General features: G+C 38.4%; 3 protein-coding genes and 1 pseudogene across 9 annotated transcripts; 2 read left to right on the forward strand and 2 right to left on the reverse strand.

The window, feature by feature from the left end:
• Positions 1-3404: 3404 nt before the first annotated feature.
• Positions 3405-7707, forward strand: LOC103325544 (transcription factor GTE1-like). 5 transcript variants are annotated; one of them, XM_008227725.2, is made up of 9 exons: positions 3405-3533; positions 3875-3982; positions 4284-4487; positions 5267-5344; positions 5728-5952; positions 6116-6214; positions 6388-6446; positions 6969-7119; positions 7278-7707. In XM_008227725.2, exons 2-9 carry the CDS (start codon positions 3875-3877, stop codon positions 7452-7454), a joined length of 1101 nt encoding a protein of 366 aa, XP_008225947.1. In that variant the 5' UTR covers positions 3405-3533; the 3' UTR covers positions 7455-7707. The 5 variants fall into 5 exon arrangements, with proteins under 5 accessions (XP_008225947.1, XP_008225948.1, XP_088904386.1 ...); XM_008227726.2 differs by having other exon boundaries at positions 7038-7119; XM_089048260.1 differs by having other exon boundaries at positions 7241-7378.
• Positions 7708-7922: 215 nt separating this feature from the next.
• LOC103325545 (S-adenosyl-L-methionine-dependent methyltransferases superfamily protein) lies at positions 7923-9916 on the reverse strand. 2 transcript variants are annotated; one of them, XM_008227727.3, is made up of 3 exons: positions 9544-9916; positions 9095-9178; positions 7923-8966 (listed from the first exon to the last, which is right to left on the reverse strand). In XM_008227727.3, the coding sequence occupies exon 3, from the start codon at positions 8952-8954 to the stop codon at positions 8196-8198; it is 759 nt and encodes a 252-aa protein (XP_008225949.2). In that variant the 5' UTR covers positions 8955-8966; positions 9095-9178; positions 9544-9916; the 3' UTR covers positions 7923-8195. The 2 variants fall into 2 exon arrangements, with proteins under 2 accessions (XP_008225949.2, XP_008225950.2); XM_008227728.3 differs by having other exon boundaries at positions 9090-9178; positions 9544-9876.
• A 560-nt stretch (positions 9917-10476) lies between these two features.
• LOC103325546 (pre-mRNA-splicing factor ATP-dependent RNA helicase DEAH7 pseudogene) lies at positions 10477-14465 on the forward strand (annotated as a pseudogene). Its single transcript, XR_016125175.1, has 2 exons — positions 10477-10616; positions 10794-14465. The product of XR_016125175.1 is annotated as a pre-mRNA-splicing factor ATP-dependent RNA helicase DEAH7 pseudogene (transcript).
• A 1129-nt stretch (positions 14466-15594) lies between these two features.
• On the reverse strand, positions 15595-20051 carry BAM3 (Leucine-rich receptor-like protein kinase family protein). Its single transcript, XM_008227729.2, has 2 exons — positions 17221-20051; positions 15595-16332 (listed from the first exon to the last, which is right to left on the reverse strand). Exons 1-2 carry the CDS (start codon positions 19841-19843, stop codon positions 15995-15997), a joined length of 2961 nt encoding a protein of 986 aa, XP_008225951.2. The 5' UTR covers positions 19844-20051; the 3' UTR covers positions 15595-15994.
• Between the last annotated feature and the right edge of the window lie 1927 nt (positions 20052-21978).

The raw sequence follows: 21978 nt of genomic DNA on the forward strand, positions 1-21978 counted from the left end.
TGCATCGTTCGCTGCTGTTGGTTTGCTTGAGCTCACTGCGCTGCTGGTTCTCGTTCAAGCTTCAAGCTTCATGCTTCCATGGGAGAAGCTTGAAGCTTGCTTGCTCCCTCTCTCCCCATCTCTCTCATTGTCCTTCTCTCGCTTCGTCCATCTCTCTTTACCTCTCTCCTCCTCTCTCTTATCAGTTTAAACCCTAGAAATTGAGATTTCCAATATCAAAGGACAATTTGCTTTTCCTATTCCTTTTCTCTTTTAGTTTCTCGAATTTTTTTGGATAACTGGGTTTTGTTTTTTGGTAATGTGAATTTTTGTTTAAATTTGATAATGGGTTTCTTTTGTTTGGTAGATACAACTACCTTGCTTATGGATACCAGGGGCTTTCAAGGTTGAGAGGTACAAAGACAAAGAAATCTTTGAGGTTGAAGCTGAAAGAGGAGATTCTAACAGGCCCCCCGAGACCCCACATCCCCTCCAGCACTACGAATCCAGCTCGGGCAAGCCCAAAGGCGCTGACGTCAGTGAGCGAAAAAGAAGAAAAAAATTCAACTTTTTTTTTAAAAAAAAAACAACAAAAAAATTATGGATGTTTTCCCTATAAATACATAACAATTTTATTCATTTTCCACACCAAATCCTCATACAAACTCTTCTCCTTCCAATATTTGTAAATTGTAATCATTCTTGTGTTTGGGCCTAAATTAGCACGCCCAGCCCAACAAGAGGAAACCCAAGATCCAGAAAGGCCTAGCCCAAACCAAACCAATAGACTTGGGCCTTAAAATAAAATCACCTCTTGGGCTCCAAACAAAATAAGCCCAACACGATTTGGATAAAGAAAGGGACCCATCTTAGAACCCACGTGACATCTTTGTATTATCAGGTTTGGAAAAGTCAACAAAACCAACTAGCAAAGAGTTGATAAATGGAAGGGTGGCTGGCAAACTGGAAGAGAGACCTCTGAAAATCTGAAAATCAAATCCCTCTTACATATATATATATATATATATATTCAGAGATTTTTTCTACTTTACAGAGATGATGATTCTCCCAAGAGATAAGTAAGTTACAATCTCAGAAAGAGATAAGCAAGAAAGCAGGGAGTTGTTCAAACTGAAGAAATCAAACTAACCATCACAGATGAAATTTCACAAGGGGCAGTTAAAATTGGGAAAGGAGATTAGGTTTTTATTTTAAAAAAACAGAGAAGTGATCTTAAGGATTGATTGATGAGAGCCTATCTAACAAAATGTTAAAACTCTTCTATCTTGTATCTCTTTCTAGATTTTTAAAAGATTTGCCGCCCATTATTTTAAGAAAAAAACCCTAAACCTAAACATCTCTTATAAATAGAGGAGAAGGTGAACATGTTGAAAGACACTCAATTCAACAACAATCAATCAAATCCGATCAAACAAACAAACAACTCAAAAATCAACCAAAAAGCCCACTTGAATTCCAAGTGAAACCAGCTTCAGATCGAATTCCAAAGATTCAGACTTAGAAAAAGTCAATCAAAACGAGATTTCTCTCGTTACAAATTTGGTTAAGCAAAGAATCAAAACAGGTAGAGCTTGAGCTTTTCCCAAACATGAAAACCTCAACAAATTTCATCGGCCTTGTAGATCAAGAAAGCTGCATTCTACCCACTCAAAAGCCTCACAAAAGCTTGAAGTACATTAAAGCTATGCGAATTAAACCTTTGGTATCAATTTACACTGAAGCTTAGCTTGAAGTTGTCAACATCGATCCGGCCGGCATTTCCGATCGGATCGAGCCTCCTATCCGCATGAAATGAATTTCAAGTGTCCTTTCATCTTTCTAGCATGGATATTTATTTTTATAGTTACGTAAAAGGCGATTATGCGAGACAGTTTAAATTCCATCAACCATTCTGGCAAGAACAACCTCTTTATACTGAGATAAATTGTTAAAGTCCTCACCAGTCTGAGACAAGAAAAGAACTTACTTGAAAGATATTTCTCACCCAAATTCACAATCGTTTGTTTGCAGAAATTAGTAACTTGAGGCGTAAGTTATCCATTCTAAACTAAGTATGCTAAAATCTTCATTGCTAGCAGTGGCACGCTCGCAAACCAAAGAAAGCTGACTTATTGACCAGTTAATGGTTCACAAGGCAGTGGGGAACTTTGCCCTTCCACCACAGGAGTAAACGCAAAATGGGTGAACATCTTGCATTTATAAATTGTTTATATTTTCTTTCATATTTTTTTTATTGCATAATCATTTTATTTCTTGCACTTCTAAATTGTTTATATTTTGTTGCATAATTTTTTTTTTCCTTGTCCTTGCCCTTGCCCTTGCCTTTTGAGGTGGAACCAAAAAAGGCAAGGCTGCCACTATTCATGTGAATAGTGACAGCCTTTGCTTTATCATTGCCTTTTGGAGTGGAGATGCTCTAATGGATCCAAAATTTTGAGGTCCTTTCTTGTTTTTCACACACCTTTAGAATAATTTGTTTGTAATAATTTTCTTTCTTGGTTGTGAAAATGAGTTGGTTCATTGAAAAATGCCCAAAGGCAAAAGATACACGGATCCAAACCGTGACCCAAGGCAAAAGATACACGGATCCAAACCGTGACCCAATGTGAAAATAGGTAAAAAGAGAGCCAGATAAAAGAATGCAATACCCAATAACCAAAAAAAAAAAAAAAGAGAAAAAAAACTCAATAAGTAGTGCTTTGCTTAGACATATATTTACAACCCCAAACATCATACTCAAGATTTCTAAATTCAAGATTTGAAGTAAGGATTTTCAAAGTCGAGATTGGAGTCAAGGATTTCTAAATTCAAGATTTGAGTCGAGAATTTCAAAGTGAACAAAATGAGTCTTCCATTTAAAAAAGAAAATTTTAAATAGAGCTGTTGCATAAGACAACTCATAAATAATGGATATGAGTTCAACAGTCTTACTCCTTAATGAGTGAACTGCTATATGCGATCACTCTGCCGAAAACCTTTTCCCTCTAGAGAGCTATGTGCACACGCATGTGTATCCTCTTGTCTTGAGAGATCAATTAAAAACATAAAAGATCAAATTAATATATTTCAGTATAAAATAAAAATAGTGAATGAGCTATTTGTAAATTTCTCCTGTACCAACATAAAATATGAGAGCTTCTATAATGAGGAGTTAAAGTGAGGAGTTAAAGTGAGGAGACCGATCCGACCGTCAAAACATTTAAAATATTTAAGTCCCATGATTTCTTTACATTTGTTGATGGTAATATTTGACCTCCTCAAATAACCTCCTCACTTTAAGTCCTCATTATACCCTTTCCGCATAAAATATACACTAAAATATTGGGCCTTCCAAAACGACAAAGACAGAGACAAAAAGCACGAGCCCAATAAGTATAAATAACAGTCCACAGTCCACAATCCAAAACTGGAGAGTTTTAGAGGATCCAATACAGAAAACTCTGATGAGAGCACTGCGTTCTTCTGCTTCTTCCTGTCTCTGATCTTCTGCTATTCTGCTCTCTCTGACTCTGTATGCGTCTCTGTTCTCTCAGGTTCATCCATATCCATTTACTAAACAACTCCATGTATGTATTTATTTGTTATAGAAGAGAAAGGGTTCTGCTTTTTGGGTTCTATTCTATGTTCTCTCTCTACATTGATGCCAAGAAAAGGGCCTTAGAGTTCAACTATAAAGATCGAATTTTTAATTTGTTCTTTCACGTGTTCCGATTGATTTGCGTCGAAATTCACAATCTTTCTCATGAATTTCAGCTTCTTAATCGGTTTCATTGATAAAGAAATCTAGAGAACTACAAAAATTGGGGATAAATTTTGGGATGATTTTGCATTCATCCGTGCCACAATGGTTTATATTGACTTTTTTTTTTACCAGATGGAGCCAGTAAGTTCATCAAACCCAGATCTTAGAAAAGTTGCTGTTGCTGCTGAAGTGGAGGGGTTTGGGCGTTCTGTTGATGAAATTTCTGCGAAGGTTGATACGGTGAGGCTTCGTTCAACCAATTAGAACCCAATATCTTCTTTAGGTGATTAAGAGTTTTAGTTTCTTCATTTGATCTGGGTAGGTGTTATACGATTAGGCACTTCAGTGGTTTGATTTTTTCATCATTCATTATCAATAAATCAGACAACTGCTGCTTGGCTTTGTCCACTTCCACCTTTTGGCCCAGCTACTATGGTTTTTACATCTATGGTTTTGTTCAAGTTTTTCCTTATTGGCATGTTACATCTGTCCAAACTTTTAAACTCGTGAATACATTGACTAATTTGTCTTTTTCTTGCAGCTTGAGAAAAGAGTGAACGAGGTTGAACGATTTTACTTGACTACAGGTAGTCCGCAACTAACCAATTCAAAAGGTAGCTCAATTGTGAAGGATAAACAGTTAAATCTTCTTAAGAAGCAGCAGCAAGATGCATCACGTAGGGAAGTCACTGCTACAAAGAGAATGCAAGAGCTCATGCGGCAATTTGCCTCAATATTCCGTCAGGCAAGCACCAACGCTATGCATTGCCTCATGATATAGGTCACTTAGCAATGGATGCAAGTACTTGGGTATATTTTGATGAAGATCTATGCTTACATATCAGGGTTCTTCATATGTCTATTCACTATTTTCTTTCTTGATAATGTGGTGGATATACGATTTTTTGACATAGTTCTACAGTAGTTTATTGGGGAAGGGGAAAAAAGAGGTACAATGTTGGGAACACAAACAAATATGTATGATCAAATATATAATATTGTGTTTTAAGTAGATATTAACTTTCCTTTGGTTGAAGACATAATCACTTGGACTCAATATTGAGGAACAATAGCAGCAGTGTATATAATTTTTATGAAAAGCTAGACATTTTTATCAAGTTTAAAGGACTAGATCAATTTCTGTGATCAGATGTTCATGTTGAGTGATATTTCCAATATCAGTTACAAGCTAAATGAGAAAACTTCAGTTGTCACTTGTCAGAAAGTTTCTTTTAGGTGAATATTATGTTTCAGAAATGCAAGAGCAAGGAGACTTATAAAATGATGTATTTTCTTTTTCTTGCTGGAAGAAAATTGTGTTTTTGATATAATGAATTTTCTGATATCTGGTATTACTGCCGTATCTAGCTACATGTTTAAGCAGACTTTGGTCTTTTCTCATTCAGTAACTCACACATGGTATTTCCTTAAATCTTCGGTTTGATGCTTTGATGCTAAAACAGTGATAAAATGGTTTATCTGGGTTAATAAGTAGTTAATCTGGCCTTACTTGGCACTTTCCAGATCACTCAGCACGAATGGGCATGGCCCTTCAAGGAGCCTGTAGATGTTGAAAGTCTGGGATTGCATGACTATTATCAAGTAAAGTTTCTTCCCTCAGATCACTAATCTGTATGATCAACAATATGTGTACATTTTATTTTATCCCCTCTTCTTTTTTACTTATCATAAAGACGCTTTATGCATTTTTAATTGTTTTCACAATTTACTCATCACTACCTGTGTATGATACAATATACTTTTCCCCAAAATGGCCTTAATTAGAGTGTTAGAAACGGAAAATTTGTGTAACATTTCATTTTTAACTTTAATATACATATACTTGTATCAAAGTGACTTCTCTGTTGGTGACATCCTGTCATGTAGGATTCCTTCATTCCTTATTTTAAGTCTTTAAATTTCAACAAAGAAAAAAAAAATCCTTTTCACGGTATGCCTAATTTGTTCTGGGTTTCTTACATTAGGTTATTGAGAAGCCTATGGACTTTGGAACCATAAAAAATAAAATGGAAGCTAAGGATGGTACTGCCTATAAGAATGTTAGAGAAATATATGCTGATGTGAGGCTGGTATTTAAGAATGCAATGAAATATAATGATGACAAAGATGATGTCCACGTGATGGCCAAAACTTTGTTGGAAAAGTTTGAAGAAAAATGGCTAAAGCTTTTGCCAAAAGTTGTTGAAGAGGTAAATTACTATCCCAATATGAAAAAATATCTTATGTAGGCTTTCCTGGATCTTGTTACCAGTATTTTTCAAGGAATTCAGTAGTATTTCCTTATGAATGGAGGTACTTTCAGTTGTCATGCTTTATTATTTCAGTATAATTTTTTGAATTAAGATATTGTAGGAAACAAGACGAGTAGATGAGGAAGCAGAGGCACGACTACACACGCAACTTGCCCAGGAGGCTGCTTATGCCAGCATGGCTAAGGATCTAAGCACTGAGGTTTCTCAAATTTTTAAATCGTCATAGTTGCTTCTAAAGAAGCTTCTTTGTTTTCTCTTATTCTAATTTTCATAGGCAACATACACAAAGCCAATGAAAGTTTGATGATCTTCAAGGAGTAAATTCTGATGCATGCTTTACATTGTGCTTTTTTCAAAAACAAAATCTTTCAGCTTGTAGAGATTGATCTGTATTTGAAGGACCTCAGAGAAATGGTGGTTCAGAAGTGCAGGTTTGTTAAAAACTGATGTCTACTCATCATTTAGACTTAAGTGCTTATGTTTTAGCACGGGTGTATATTTACTTTTATAAACTTCAAATCAAAGTTAAACCTGCAAGTGAAAGGATGTGCCCCAGGGGCAAGCATGCGGGACTATATTGGTGGGGCATGGGAAGCTTAATTTGTTTTTCCTTCGATTGTTATTCTTCTATGTTAGTATAGTTGATTGCGGTAAGATTTTGTTGACTACTGTAGTCTGTAGTTGGCAAGTTCAGACTTCAGAGAAATTATTCAAGTGTGTGTGTGTCACCAGAGTTATCTAAGATTTTGGTAACTACTGTAGTTGGGTGACTTGGTTCTCAGGGAATACGGAATTGCATCTATTGATGCACGGGAATTGGCAAAATGGGATGTGTAACTTTATTTCCTGGCTGGTTAAACTGTGAATGGGCATTATTGAATCCAGCATTGTGTTATTTTTATTGATTGTTTTGGCATCTGTGATGAATCTATTTTGACTGTGTATTGATTTAGGAAAATGTCTTCTGTTGATAAGAGAAAACTTGGGACAGCTCTCACCCATTTATCTCCTGACGATCTCAGCAAGGCTCTGGCAATTGTCGCTCAGAATAACCCCAGCTTCCAAGCAAGTGCGCAAGAAGTGGATCTTGACATTGATGCTCAGGTCATTATTTGTTTTCTATTCGTTTATGTTGTGATCTGGCAATCATTTGAGTTGCATGCTGCAATATCAGCCATCCTATTTGAGTTTATTCAATTAATTTGGCTATGTCATTCTAATTCAGATATGTCTTCTTTTCATTCTTCCATCCCTCTACACAGAGTGAGTGCACATTATGGAGGTTAAAAGTTTTTGTTAAGGAGGCACTAAAAGTTCAGGGAAAAAGTTCTGAAGGCACTGCCGGCAACAAAGTTACAGCCTCCAAACGAAACAGAGAGATTTCTGACGCTGTTCCCAAGACTAACGCAAAAAGGACTAAAAAGCTCTCTTGTTTGTGATCTTGCTTGCATGTTGGGTGACTCAGTTCATTCAGTGCATTGCGTGAGAAATTGAATGTAATTATGTGCTGGTTAACTCTGTAAATGATAGAGCTATGGATCATTTTTCTGTATAGATACGTGATATAGATCAATCAACTTCTCGATTTCTATAAAGGTTAGATACATAATCAGACTTCTAGTCATTTGCTATGTTTTGTGAAAGGACACCCCTTGCTAAAGAATGGACCAAATGAATGTCCTTAGTCGTGTATTCTCTTGCAATTGAGGTTTGTTTTGATGAATTGCACCTGGCATTCCTAGACAACTTGTGTAGAAAGAATCATCAGCAAAACTTCAAGCATCACACAATAATTATTTCATATCTCCAATATAATTACATGGTATTAGAATAAGATCTTCATTAACAATTTTGATCAAATTTGTGCTATTACTGATGAGCGTAGAAATTGTAAAAACTCGAAGAAAGACATTCTAAATGATGAAATGTAGATTACTGTTGCTAAGAATTACACGCAGAGTAACAAGAACAAAAATAAATCCGGTGTTTTCACGCAAAGAATGAACTTTCATACAAGCAAATCCCAGGCGAGCACCGAATAATTCAATTGTGTGCATCTGACATTCCAACAATGGTTTCCAAAAGTCAGAAGAAGATGAGAACAAAAACTAGACAAAAACCATTTATCCATCATGTACACGCTAGAAAACTAGTTTTTTTTGCCCCTTGCTATCCATAACCTACTGTTGTTTGTTACTGCCTCTAAGAAACGGCATTATATGGAACTGAGAGAGCAAAGACTCCATGACCCTCGAAGAAACTGTTTTATTTGCTACCATTCCCTTTGACTCTAGTTGAGAATCAAAATCCCGCCAGAACTTGATGATTTGTAGATTTTCTTCTTCTGTCAATCTCTGGACAATGATTCTGGAAGCATAGCCCTTTTCTTTCATTTGAAGGCATATCTCTGAGGGATTGTTTTCTGTAAGAGTGACCAAGTACAACCAGCCCTTCTCCGACAAAAGATTGTCAGCAACAGGCAGTATCTTATCAATCACGCTACGGCCATTCTCCCCTCCGGCCCAAGCAGAGCCAATTCCTTCACGACCCACTTCATCTTCAGGGGTCGGCACATAAGGCGGATTCACAACTATAACATCAACCAATCCTGCTAGACGCTTCTCCAGTCCTGATGCAATGTCAGTGGTTATCAACTCTGCATGAACCCCATGTGCTTCTAATGTCTCACGAGTCACCCTCACTGCATGGGGGTTGATATCAGTTGCAATATAGTGTGCCTCCTGGCCAACAATAAGAGCTAGAGAAGTAATTACATAGCCACTGCCACAACCCAGTTCCAGGCACAATGTTGGTTGATGCTCTAACAGGTTCTTTTGATCTGCTAAAAGAGCATCTACTAGAGCAAATGAATCATCACACGGTTCATAAACCTCTGGATGAGAGCTTACAAGGCGGATTTGGGCGATTCTAGAGGACATCTTGTATGGGACCTATCATAACAAAGTAGTTTTCCAGGAAAAGAGAGAGTAAAGATTGATGTGATACCAAAAAAAACCCAACAACCAAAACCAAAATCCATGAGCATGATTATTGGAACAAATGCTAAAACCCACCTTACCTGTCCATTACTCCATTGCTTCCCTTGGTTGGTAGTTTGGACAGAAATCAAAGAATCTGTTTTGGGTTCCAGCTCCAGGTAGTTCTGGTGTGTGCCAAAGAAGCAAAACACACAAAATCAGCTTCACCACGGAACAAAATGGGCAGCAACTCATAGTATTTGAACACTCTAAATAATCATAGTACACTTTCAGTCTCAGCAATAATACTTCAAAGTATGATACTTAACAAAATCTGAATTTAATAATAACCTAAGAACAAACTCAAATGTTCAATGAGTGAAGGGACGAATCCCTCAAGAATTCCAAAATTCAGATTCAAAATAACGTACAATGACGCAGTGATTTAGTAGTTGATATAAGAAATTGCACTACAAAAGAAGTGATTGATAGAAAGGAGACGTCTTTAATAGAAAAGCCCAAAAGAAATACATTAAACAAAAGTCAGTACCTTGAGAAATCAAACAACAAGAACTGATTCGTGGGTTTCTTCTTCCTCTTCTTGCTTTGAAATCTTTTTACGGTTCTTGGAGTTCGTTTATTTATTCCGTCTAGGTGAAAGCGGGAACTGGAGGTTGCAGCCGACTAGAGTGGAGAAGATGAAGAGTTAAAAGCTAAAACTCAGAATAATGCGGAGGGAACAGGAAGGGCACATGCGCTCCGGGTACAGCTGATTCTCCCTCTGAACTGGCCTATGTTTTCACCACTTGGGCTGTGCTATCCCAAAGGCCCAAAGATTTTATTTATTTCTCCCAAGTCCTTGCAACAAAATGAAATTTCAATTGGGGTGTGTTGGGATGCTTTCCCATCAGATTCTTCACTCAGATGACACACACAGCTTTTGAAGATCCAAACCATCCATCAATTTCAATACCACATACCCCTGCTTAGCTCTCTCTCTCTCTCTCTCTCTCTCTCTTCAAAATTAGGTTTTTTTTCCTTATATATCTCTATTGTCACCCCCAAATTTTGCACTAAATTACATAACAACCACTTTGAAGGTCGAATTCTCCCACCTAGTTTCTGAAACCCAGAGCCTTGGGATTGGGTTTGGTGGGAAAGTCTCTGACTTGGGTTAGATCACAAATCATACTGTGGAAAATTCCTCGGTTTTTGCTGGTTTTTCTGAAGGTTTAATGGGTTTTCTTCGTTCCCATTTGATTTGTTGACTTTTAGATTGAGAATTTAATTAGAAGGCGTTAAAATTGAAACATATTAAATTTTATGCATAGATGTGATCAGAGGATTCGAACAAAGAGACTTCAAGGGTGATGTATCCTTAAATTGGTTATTTAATAAATATTTGATGGTAGGTAATATTTTAGCTTCCTTTAACATCCCTCAAAAGAAAAAGTCCTTTAGCAGTAGGAGAAGTTAACGCGTATTTGAATAGCCTTAGAAACAGAGAAAAGTTTGAACTCTGGCAATTTGAGTCTGCCTGCATCTGCCCATCAAAGAGACGAAGAGAAGCAACAGCTGCCCACCTCAAAGTTCAATTCAAAAAAGCCTTTGTCTTTGACCAAGGTAAAAAGTCTTTGCCTTTGTCTTTGCTTCTTTACGTTTTCGTCTGTGGGAAAATTGAGTAATTTTTCTCAAATTCTGTTTCCTAAGCTTTCCCAATTTTTTGGGTTGCAAGATATAAGGTAAAAACAATTTCTTTACTGTAGAATTTGTGTTTTGGGATTTTCTTTTGGAAACAAGGGGAGAGAAGAGAGAGTTTGTGATTGAATTCATGGACAAGACGAAGGTAACAATGGAACCCAAGAAGAGTGGTGGTGGTGGGGCATTTTATGTTCCTGGGAATGATAGAGTTTTTTATAAGCCTCCTGAGAAGAAATCTCCTTTTGGTTTACATGTCTTTGCTAATGCTAATGCAAAACAGGAAGGCCATATAAGTGAGAGAATAGATAACCAACATGATAGTAGTGATAATGGTAAGGATTATTATCATCAAAGGAAATCCGGTGGACGATATGAACAAGATCAATGTGGCGGAGGATATGGAAGAAAGCAGAGTAGATATGAAGGTTCAATGAGGAAACATGGCAGATCATCTGATTGGGATGATGGGAGATTGGGATGGCAAGATACACCGCGGCATTCTAGTTACTCTAATGCTAGTAAGCGCCATCAAGCCGGTTCTGCTGCTTCTCCATGGGATTTCTCGCCAGTTGAAATTCCTTCTGGATACTCAATCAAATCTTCAAGTTCGAAACATGGTGCAGGTTCCCATAAACTGACTGTTTATTCAGAAAATTCAGAGTCATTCAAGGACGGAGAAGGTGATAAGACTGATTTGGATGAAGAACACAAATACGAAATTAGAGAAAGCATGCGTCAAGAGATGGATTACAATTCTGACGTTGCATGGTATGATAGAGAAGAAGGAAATGCAATGTTTGATACAACTGATAGCTCATCTTTGTTTTATGGAAATAATGCTTCTTATCAGAAGAAGGAAGCAGAGTTGGCAAAAAGATTTCTTCGAAGAGATGGCACTAAGATGACCGTTGCTCAGAGCAGAAAAATGTCTCAGCTCAATGCTGATAATGCTCGGTGGGAAGATAGTCAACTTTCGAGATCTGGTGCTGTTAGTGCGACTAAGGCACAGACTGAGATTGATGATGAAGAAGAACACAAAGTTACTCTTCTTGTGCATGATACAAATTTAAAGCCTCCTTTCCTGAATGACAGTGCTGTTTTTACCAAGCAAGCAGAGCCAGTAATGCCAATAATGGATCCCACGTCTGATATGGCTATAATTTCACGCAAAGGGTCTGCTCTAGTTAGAAGAATCCATGAGAAGCAAAATTTGAATAAATCTCGTCAACGGTTTTGGGAGCTTGCAGGTTCCAAACTAGGTGAAATCCTTGGTGTTGAGAAAACAGCAGAGCAGATTGGCACAGATACTGCTGCCACAGGTACAGATGGTGAAATTGATTTCAAAGAAGATGCAAAGTTTAAACAGCATATGAAGAATGAGGAGGCTGTGAGTGAATTTGCAAAGTCAAAAACCATCTCACAGCAACAGCAGTGTTTGCCCATATATTCTGTCAGAGATGAATTACTACAGGTAATTCGAGAAAATCAAGTTATTGTTGTTGTTGGAGAAACTGGTTCTGGAAAGACAACTCAACTGACACAATATCTGCATGAAGATGGATACACCGTAAATGGTATAGTAGCTTGCACCCAACCAAGGCGTGTGGCAGCCATGAGTGTTGCAAAAAGAGTTAGTGAAGAGATGGAGACTGAGCTTGGCGAGAAAGTCGGTTATGCTATTCGTTTTGAGGATGTGACTGGACCAAATACCATAATTAAGTACATGACTGATGGAGTACTTATGTGTGAAACACTTAGAGATTCTGATCTTGACAAGTATCGCGTAGTTGTGATGGACGAAGCCCATGAAAGGTCACTAAACACGGATGTGCTTCTTGGGATTTTGAAAAAAGTGGTTGCCCGACGTCGTGATTTTAAGCTCATTGTGACATCTGCGACACTAGATGCTCAGAAATTCCAGACTTTTTTTGGAAGTGCACCGATTTTTGAAATTCCTGGAAGAACATTTCCTGTAACTATCAACTACAATGAAACCCCATGTGAAGATTATGTTGAAGCTGCAGTGAAGAAGGCCATAACTATTCACATCACGAGCACTCACGGTGACATCCTGATCTTCATGACCGGCCAAGATGAGATTGAGGCAGCTTGTTATGCCCTCTCAGAGCGGATGGAACAACTTATCTCCACCTCGAAGAAACGGGTGCCAAAACTCTTGATACTCCCTATATATTCACAGTTGCCTGCTGACTTGCAAGCAAAGATATTCCAAAAAGCTGAAGATGGGGTTCGTAAATGCATTGTAGCAACCAACATTGCTGAGACATCTTTGACCGTAGATGGAATCCTGTATGTCATTGACACGGGTTATTGTAAAATGAAAGTATACAACCCCAAAATGTGTATGGATGCTCTTCAAGTATTTCCTATTAGTCAGACTGCTGCCAACCAACGTGCTGGGCGTGCTGGCAGAACTGAGCCTGGAACATGTTATCGGCTGTACACAAAGAATGCATACCAAAATGAAATGCTGCCTAATCCAGTGCCAGAGATTCAGAGGACCAACCTTGGGTATGTGATCTTGTTGCTCAAATCTCTTCAGGTTGATAACTTGCTAGATTTTGATTTCATGGACCCACCTCCCAAGGATAATATTCTCAATTCTATGTACCAGTTGTGGGTGTTGGGTGCTCTTAACAAGCAGGGCCGCTTAACTGATCTAGGCTGGAAAATAGTACAGTTGCCATTGGACCCTCCACTTGCTAAGATGCTGTTGATGGGTGAAGAGCTGGAATGCTTAGATGAGGTTTTGACGATTGTGTCCATGCTTTCGGTGCCGTCAGTATTTTTTAGGCCCAAAGATAGGGCAGAGGAGAGCGATGCTGCACGGGAGAAATTCTCCATTCCCAGAGTCCGACCACTTAACACTGTATAATGTTTATCAGCAGTGGAAACAACAGCAGTATCAGGGAGACTGGTGCAATGACCATTTTTTGCATGTTAAAGGGTTGAGAAAGGCTAGAGAGGTGAGGTCCCAGCTGCTAGAGATCCTGAAGACACTAAAAATCCCAATTTCATCCTGTGGGCCTGATACTGATATTGTGAAAAAAGCTATTTGCTCCGCATACTTTCACAATGCAGCAAGATTGAAGGGTGTGGTGGAGTATGTAAACTGCCGGACTGGGATGCCATGCCATTTACACCCGAGCAGTGCTCTTTATGGTATGGGATGCACTCCAGAGTATGTGGTTTATCATGAATTGATTTTGACAACAAAAGAGTATATGCAGTGTGCCACAGCAGTGGAGCCACAATGGTTGGCTGAGTTGGGACCCATGTTCTTCTATGTAAAGGAGTCAGATACGTCAATGTTGGAGCATAAGAAGACACGAAAGGAAGAGAAAACAGCTATGGAGGAGGAAATGGGGAATTTGAGAAAGACTCAAGCAGAGGCAGAGAAAGAAAGCAAGCTGGAGAGGGAAAAGAGATCCAAGCAGCAGCAGCGAATGTCAATGCCGGGTTTGCACCATGCCTCTTCTGCATATACGAGGCCAAAGAAACTTGGCTTGTAAATGTGAATCAATTTGTACATATGATTCAATCCTACTTTTCTGCAGGAAAACAGTGCTGTTAACACACACAAAGGAAGAACCTATTTATTCTTCATTGGAATCTTCTTATGCCTTTTTGTCCTCGCTTATGACTGCAGCCTTGACAACTCTGTATATCTCCTTAATGGAAGGAGCTATTTCTAATTTTCTGCGTTATATCAAACTATACATAATTAGACTTTTATTCAGTTGCTATGCACACCACTTTCTAAATGTTTGGCCATATGACTCGTCTTTTCTTCTCCGGAGTTCAATGGATTTTCCGTTGTTATGATTTTGGGTTTTTGGCGATTGGGCTGAATGTGGTTTCAAAGCGGCAAGCATTCATAAACCAGAAAGGCTATAATGAGGGAAAGTGAGGAGGTGAGGAGGTCAAATCTCACCATCAACAAATGTAAAGCGACTTAAATATTTTAAAGCGATCGGCTTTAATCCTCATAAACTTCACCCTTTGGCAAAGACACAAAAAGAAGAGACGAGAAGATCAAGTTGAGTCAAAGAGAGAGCAACAGCTGAACCCACCTCAATTTCAATCAAGGCATTCATAAATCCTTCGTCTTTGACCAAGGTAGAGACTCCTTAACTCAGCTTCAGTCACCATCCCTCAACCCAAGTTTGCAGCTTTCTTTGTTTCTTTACGTTTTCGTTTGTTTTTCCCTTTTAACCTTACGAATTCTTGAATGAAAAATAGCAAAATTGCGTAACCTAACTAGAAAGATGGTGACCTGTTGAACATGTGGAAAAATCAATTAATTTTGCCCTAATTTGTTTCCTAAAATTCCCCGATCTCCTTTTCCTTTTCCTTAGGTGCTATTCCTAATGTGACTAGGTTCTTTTGTTTAAATCCTACATAAAGTCATTAAGGTGTGTTAAATAAGGAGAATGATTTGGGAGAAGCTCAAATCGCGGTAGATCGAAGTCCAGAAATCACAAGTAGTATTGAGAATGTTATTTTTGTTGGTTCCTACAACTGTTGTTGCAGCTTGGATCTTCACAAACTTTGTCTGCAACTTAATATTATATATGATATGGTCTGTTCTAAAAGATTTCATTTTTTTTTTGGTTACCCCTATTCACTTCCTAAGTTGCTATCACTGTGACATGTTGGTAAGGAAATTGACTAGTAACAAGAAGGGGTTTATGGTTTAGCAGAGTCCTTACAGGTTACAACAAACTCTAAGAAGAAGAAGAAAAGACTGATCAGACTCCGAAATGCATTGGTTTGTAAATGGCAGGCTTCCTGCCCCACAGTGTGTTCCTCAATTTAACCTTGTCAAATTTGGCAAATCACAACAGTACAAACCAATAAGTACAAAATCTAAACAGTATAGAAAAGGAAACCTCACATCATTTGGTCATAAGTTTATGATGATGACACAATAATACAAACGAACCATTACCAATATCACTTTTACAGTGCGCTTCACCACTTCACTTTTGCATGCCATTGATGACCAGAACAAAGCGAAGCTGCAATCTAACAAATACACCAACCGCAGAGCAAAGATGCTATCTTAACCAAGCATAAAAGAGACCCCAAAAATAATTCAAAAAAGAAGCATAAAATCTTGTTATATACTATGGCCCCAGCTAGCTACTGCTATACCATTAATCAACCATTCTCGCAACTTGATCTAAAAATCATCTGTGATTATACATGTCCATGACTTTTCTTTTCTCTTTTTTTGGTTTCTGGGTCACCAAAATGTTGCTCCATGAAGCCATTCTTCATTGCATGTGAAATGTGTTTGGTAGTTTTGCCTGTGCAAGCATTTGAACAACTTCTCTCATGGTTGGTCTCTCCACGCTCTGCTCTTGAGCACATAAAACTGCTACAAAAAATACCTGCATTGCTTCATCCAACGGAACGCTGTCTAGCCGTTTATCTAGGATCTTTATCACCCCTTCTTTGAGTAAGTTTGTCTGTATTTTGGTCCACTGAACAATGTCAAGACCCTCTTCTCCAAAACCACCAACTGGCCTTCTTCCTGTAATGAGCTCCAATAGCACCACCCCAAAGCTATACACATCACTTTTCTCATCAACTCTCAATGTGTAGGCATACTCTGTTCCATGAGGTAAAGTAAAATATTTAGCTCATTGCAAAACTTCCGTAGTATAAAATAAAGGGGTGAGAAAATTGAAATTGATTTGTTAGATTTGAGTGAAACTACATGACATGTCCACTTTTCTAATATATTTTTTTTACTCCTCCCACAGCAAAGTAAAGGCTAAAGCAATAGCCTGTGTGTGTAAAAGGAAAAGGTAATCGGGGTTTATGCGTTATTCTTTACAGATGTCTCTTCCTTTCTAGGGTTTAGGGAAAGTAAAGCTTAGATCCCAATCAAGATTCTTAATGGGTATATGCTCAGCTCTGGAGTTACGTGGATTTTGTTCTTGCTATGATTTTGGGTTCAATGGGTTTTGGTCAAAAAGGTTGGTTTGTGATTGGGCTGAACCAACATGTTTTTTATTTATTTATGGTTTCAAGACATGCAAAAGCTCATACCCCATTACTGTGTGTAGAGCAATATAAAAAGCAAAAGGAGAAATTCCTATGTCAGTGGAGCCTTTGCCCTTTTGGGAATCCATATGGAACTACTAGTTACTTCTTTGGTCCAAAGGAATGTATATGCCAGAATTTATGCAGATGCCAAAAAAAAAGGTATTTTCTATTAATCTGTTCTCTGTTTGAATACCAAGTTGAACAAAACAAATCAAAATTTTGAACTAATCATGCAACCTGGTATTATTGAAGGTGGCTGACTTATTTCACTAAGCCAGAGGAGACATATGGAATATGCTTAATTACTTTATCTAAGTGCTGCATCAAGTAGGTCTTTTGAGCTAAATGGACCTACTTAGCCTATTGTCTCCCTATTCAATTCAATGAAGTAAATTACACTTAATAAATGTCTCAAATTAGTATAGTATCTATGTGGTAAAAGAAGTACCTGGAGCAATATAGCCATATGAGCCAGCAATTGCAGACATGCATTCTGATGTTCCAGTGTCTTGCAAGAACTTGGCAAGCCCAAAATCTGCTACATGAGCCTCAAAATCTGAGTTCAGCAGAATGTTGTTGGACTTAACATCCCTGTGAAGAATCAGAGGGGAACAATCATGGTGCAAGTAACAAAGGCCTTTTGCTGCTTCTATGGCTATGTTCACCCTAGTCTCCCACTTAAGATATCCTCCTCTTTTCCCATGCAAAACTTCACCTAAACTTCCATTTGGCATGTACTCATAGACAAGCAGATTGGTCTCTTTATTTGAACAAAATGCTAGCAATCTGACAATGTTTCGGTGTCGGATTTTACCAAGCGTCTGAATTTCTGCAGAGAGACCATTATCATGAGAAGAGCCTTTGTTAATGCCCAAAAGCTTCTTCACAGCTACTTGCTCTCCACTGGACATTGTTCCTCTATAGACAATCCCAGCTCCACCTCTCCCTATAACATTGTTTTCCTTTATGCACTCTAAAACGTCTTCACTTCCAAATTCTAGCTTTTGGAATGCTGTGAGCTTCCATGAGTTCGATTTTTTCCTCACCTTTCTGGTCTTTATGATTGCAAGGGTTGCAAACACAAATGAACATAGCAAGAGTCCTAGAGCAAAGACAAGCTTGAACTTCCCGAGGACTTGAGACCTGGTGCCGTTTTGATTGTGATCCTCTGATGGTGAGCTTGAAGAGTAGTTGCATGGCTTTTCAGAAGAGTTACAGAGCTCAGGGTTGCCTACAAAGGAGGTGGAGTTAAAGAATAAGTATTGTCCTGTTTGTGGTATTGAACCAGAGAAGCTATTGTGGGAAAAATCAGCAGAGGTTAGGCTCTTCATGGACCCAAGTTCCCTTGGCAGGCTCTGGTTTAAGTGGTTCCAAGAGACGTTGAAGTAATTCAATATGTGAATTTGAACAATTTGAAATGGGATTGGACCCGTGAGTTGGTTTTGGCTTAAATCTAAATAAGTCAGTGAGAGACAATTTCCAACTTCCGGAGGGATTCTGCCAGAAAAATTGTTTCTGCTAAAATCCAACTTGAGAACATTTACCAACCGGCCTATGTCAGATGGAATTTCTCCGGTAAACTGGTTTCCACTTAATAGAAGATTCTGCAAGCTAGAGAAATTTCCAATAGAAGTAGGAAGTGGCCCCGATAAGCGATTGCTTGACAGATTTAGCTGGCTAAGTTTGGAGGGTACCTTGCTTGCTTCCTCCAGGAGCTGTCCTGTAAGATAATTGTTCTGTAGCTCTACAAGTGAGAGCTCTGGCAAGTAAAGAAACCCCTGTGGTATTGATCCGGTCAGATAGTTCTGCCCCATTCGCACTCTTACGAGAGTGTCACATTTACCAAGATCATTTGGCAGAGGTCCAAAGAGAAAATTGTTGAGCAGAATTAAGATCTTCAGCCTTCTTCCAAAGCAAAGAGATTTTGGGACCACCCCAGTGAGCTTATTACTTGACAGATCAAGCTCAATCAATTTACCATTCTGGCCAAGCTTTGAAGGAATTGCTCCAGTGAAATTGTTATGCCACAGCTTCAAGACTTCCAACTTGGGCAGCTCTGCAATGGCGTGAGGAATCTCCCCATGAAACTTGTTGATGAACAGGTTCAAGAGGGTAAGCTCGCGGAGAGCAGAGAACTCAGCAGGAATATCTCCTGTTAATGCATTGTTTGAAAGATCAAGAGACCTCAAGCTACTCAAGTTTCCCAGTTGAGCTGGAATGGAACCACTGAGCTGATTTGTTTGCAGGAACAAAGTGTCTAGCTGTTTTAGATTTCCCAGCTCTGGAGGGATTGGTCCCTCCAAGCCACAATTTGCAAGGTCTAAATGGAACAGATTGATCAGCTTACCGATCTCAGGTGGAATCCCGCCTTCGAATTCATTGTAGTAACCCAAGAAAAGCTGCTTGAGGTTAGTAAGATTACCAAGCTCACTTGGTATGAAACCACTCAGATCATTTCCTGCAACTGAAAGATAATTGAGCTGCACCATATTTCCATAACTTGGAGGGATATTTCTACTAAAGTAATTCCCGCCAAAGTCGAGGCGCTTCAGCTTGGGAATTTGAGTGACACCTAATGGCAGTGAGCCATTGAAATCATTGTTGTAAGCATCTAGCAATATGAGCTCCTTCAACTGAGCAAATTCCCAGCTCAAGTTTCCACTGAAGCCATTGTTGGATATGTTGAGGTATTGGAGCCTGGCTAGCTTGTGAATTTCGGGCGGAAAAATGCCTGAAAATCCATTTCCTGACACTGAAAGATTGACAAGGGTTCTCAGTTCTGTGATTGCAGGTGAAAGAGAACCGGAGAGGTTGTAATTGGATATGTCCAATGAAACAACTGATATGTTCATGTTGTCACAGTGGATACCAGCCCAAGAGCAGAGGAACATGTAGTTTGATACATTCCAGCTATTGAGAGAAGGATTTGAGGCTTCAAAAGATTGCTTGACAGAAACCAGGATTGAAGCCTGCCTTCTGAGAGACAGATTATGTGAAGAAACAGAATGAACACAAGTGAGGAACACAAGAAGGGAGCAAAGGAAGACGAATTTCATTGCAGAACTGGCCATGGGAAGGTTTTTGGATTAGAGAAGAAGGGTTTTAGAGAAGCCAACTCTTATTTTTGTTAAGCTGAAGAAAAGTAGCAACCATTTCATTCATATGCACTCTAATTTTACAGTGTGGACACCAGACAGATGGAGAGGGAAATGACCTTGGATGCTATAAATATGGAACTTTGCCTTGCAATTTTTTTTAAGCTCTCTCTGCCACAGTATATTTGGTTTCATCTTCCGACTTTATAAAAAGGAAAAGCAAAAGCAGCTCATGCATTTGCATATAAAGATTCATAACAACAGACCGTTTGATCAACCAATATTTAAAATCCCTTTACCTTTGGAGCTGAATGACACAATTGCCCTTGCTTTACTTTGCTTATTGTTGAATCTGATTGAGAAAAAGAAAACAGAAGTCAGAATATTCAAGACTTGAAGAGAGGTCCATGACCCAGCTGATAAATTTAAAGTAGGGATCATAAGCAGGAAATCACTTCACCAACCTAACTCATAACCAAATTGATTAGGGGTCATAAAACTGATTAATCTGATAATACACATTCCTGTTCATATTATGCTTAAGCTATGATTTAACATGTAATATAGGCTTGATCCCAAAAACATAACAAGACAATGATATTGTTCTAACTTTGTTACTGTGATTAAAACAATGAACTCTATGTGATGGGATACTTTAACTCTATGTGTATGTTGTGTGCAAAGCAACTTCAGGAAAAGCTTTGACTTGTTCAAAATACACCAACTGTTCCTAAAATGTTGCTTGCTTATCAATAAAAGCTTGGATAAAATTTTAACTTCATGTGTGTGCGTTGCGTGGATCACGTTTGTACTTTTTTTTTATAAATATTTTATACAAGCGATATTGGGGGAAGGATGAATCAAAACTAGGACCCTAGATACATGGATAAATGTTTTAATCACTTGAGCTACAAGCTCCTTGCATCACATTTGTACTTAGATGGCTGCAAACAGGTTAATGACTATGAGACTGTCTTTTTTTATTTGAATGATGATTAAGTATCAGCCAAAGAATGACATGATCAACTTGGGGGAGAAGCAGATAAAACTCCATGATTCTTTTCTTTGCTTTTAAAGTGGACACATTAATTGGGTTCTTTTAGACCATCTTCCTTTGTTATTTTGTTTGGAATAAGTACCAGTATTATTATTCTGGAGGAGCCCCCTCCTCCTTCCCCTTTTACTTTAGACCAGAACGTGAAAAAAGAAAAAGCATATGGATTGATTTTGGAGATGTTGGGATTCATCACTTTAATAATCTATGTCTTCTCTCTCTCTCTCTCTCTCTCTCTCTCTCTCTCTCTCTCTCTCTTTGTGGACCTGTTTGAATCTTTTTCATATTTTTATTTGGTCAATGAGTTAGGAGGACAAAGGACTCTCTAGGAGGAAGCATAATTATGAAGGCAATAAAGGCCAGGTTTGTGTTGGAATATGGCTATGGCATATTGGGAAGCTTATTTTACTGTTCCATTTTTTTCACCTGAAATCAAGGACTCTAGAGCTGATCGATACATATACACAAAGTTGATGCCTCAAGTGGGATGAACACCAGAGGAAATTTCATGAGGTTGCTTTGGTTTTGAGCGACCATAATAATGGATAATGTCTCCATGGGACCATAAAGAGCAGAAAAAGAGTCAAAAATGACATGTAAAATTGCTTTGCTTCAATCAAATGAAATGCTATTATAGTTCTTTTTTATTGATTTAAATATGAAAAAATAAGCACTCATTGTTCCTCCCAAAATGGTGACCTGATCTCTGAGCTCATGTAATAAGGTGATTGTTCCATGCTTGTACACGTTTGTGATGATGTACTGGTTTATGCAACAATGGTCCATTATCATCATCATCAGCGGCGGAATCTTCCCTGCTAGTTGGTCCCTTTTAGCCACATTAATTATTATCTAGATCATTTGACTTCATAATGACCCTCTAAAGTCACCAAAATTCAACTCTCCAAGACGTTTGAACAATAATTTGGTATATATTATCTCACACTTGTCTAATGGGGGAGGCATTTCCTTGAAAACGTTAGAAAACCACTAGCTAACACCCTTTCGAAAATAGGGTTTGAGTTTATGAACCTAAAACTCCATAGAATCAGAGCCC

The sequence above is a fragment of the Prunus mume genome, linkage group LG3 (assembly GCF_029339155.1).
Source record: "Prunus mume cultivar Tortuosa linkage group LG3, ASM2933915v1, whole genome shotgun sequence".
Lineage (NCBI taxonomy): Eukaryota > Viridiplantae > Streptophyta > Magnoliopsida > Rosales > Rosaceae > Prunus > Prunus mume.

Bases quoted from the DNA above. Each gene is read 5' to 3' on its own strand.
- LOC103325544 (XM_008227725.2), top strand. From the start codon at position 3,875: ATGGAGCCAGTAAGTTCATCAAACCCAGATCTTAGAAAAGTTGCTGTT. The intron at 6,447-6,968 runs GTTTGTTAAAAA...GTATTGATTTAG, and splicing joins ATGGTGGTTCAGAAGTGCAG to GAAAATGTCTTCTGTTGATA. The intron at 7,120-7,277 runs GTCATTATTTGT...CCCTCTACACAG, and splicing joins ATCTTGACATTGATGCTCAG to AGTGAGTGCACATTATGGAG.
- LOC103325545 (XM_008227727.3), bottom strand. From the start codon at position 8,954: ATGTCCTCTAGAATCGCCCAAATCCGCCTTGTAAGCTCTCATCCAGAG.
- BAM3 (XM_008227729.2), bottom strand. From the start codon at position 19,843: ATGGCCAGTTCTGCAATGAAATTCGTCTTCCTTTGCTCCCTTCTTGTG. The intron at 16,333-17,220 runs GTACTTCTTTTA...CTCATGGAACAG, and splicing joins ATATGGCTATATTGCTCCAG to AGTATGCCTACACATTGAGA.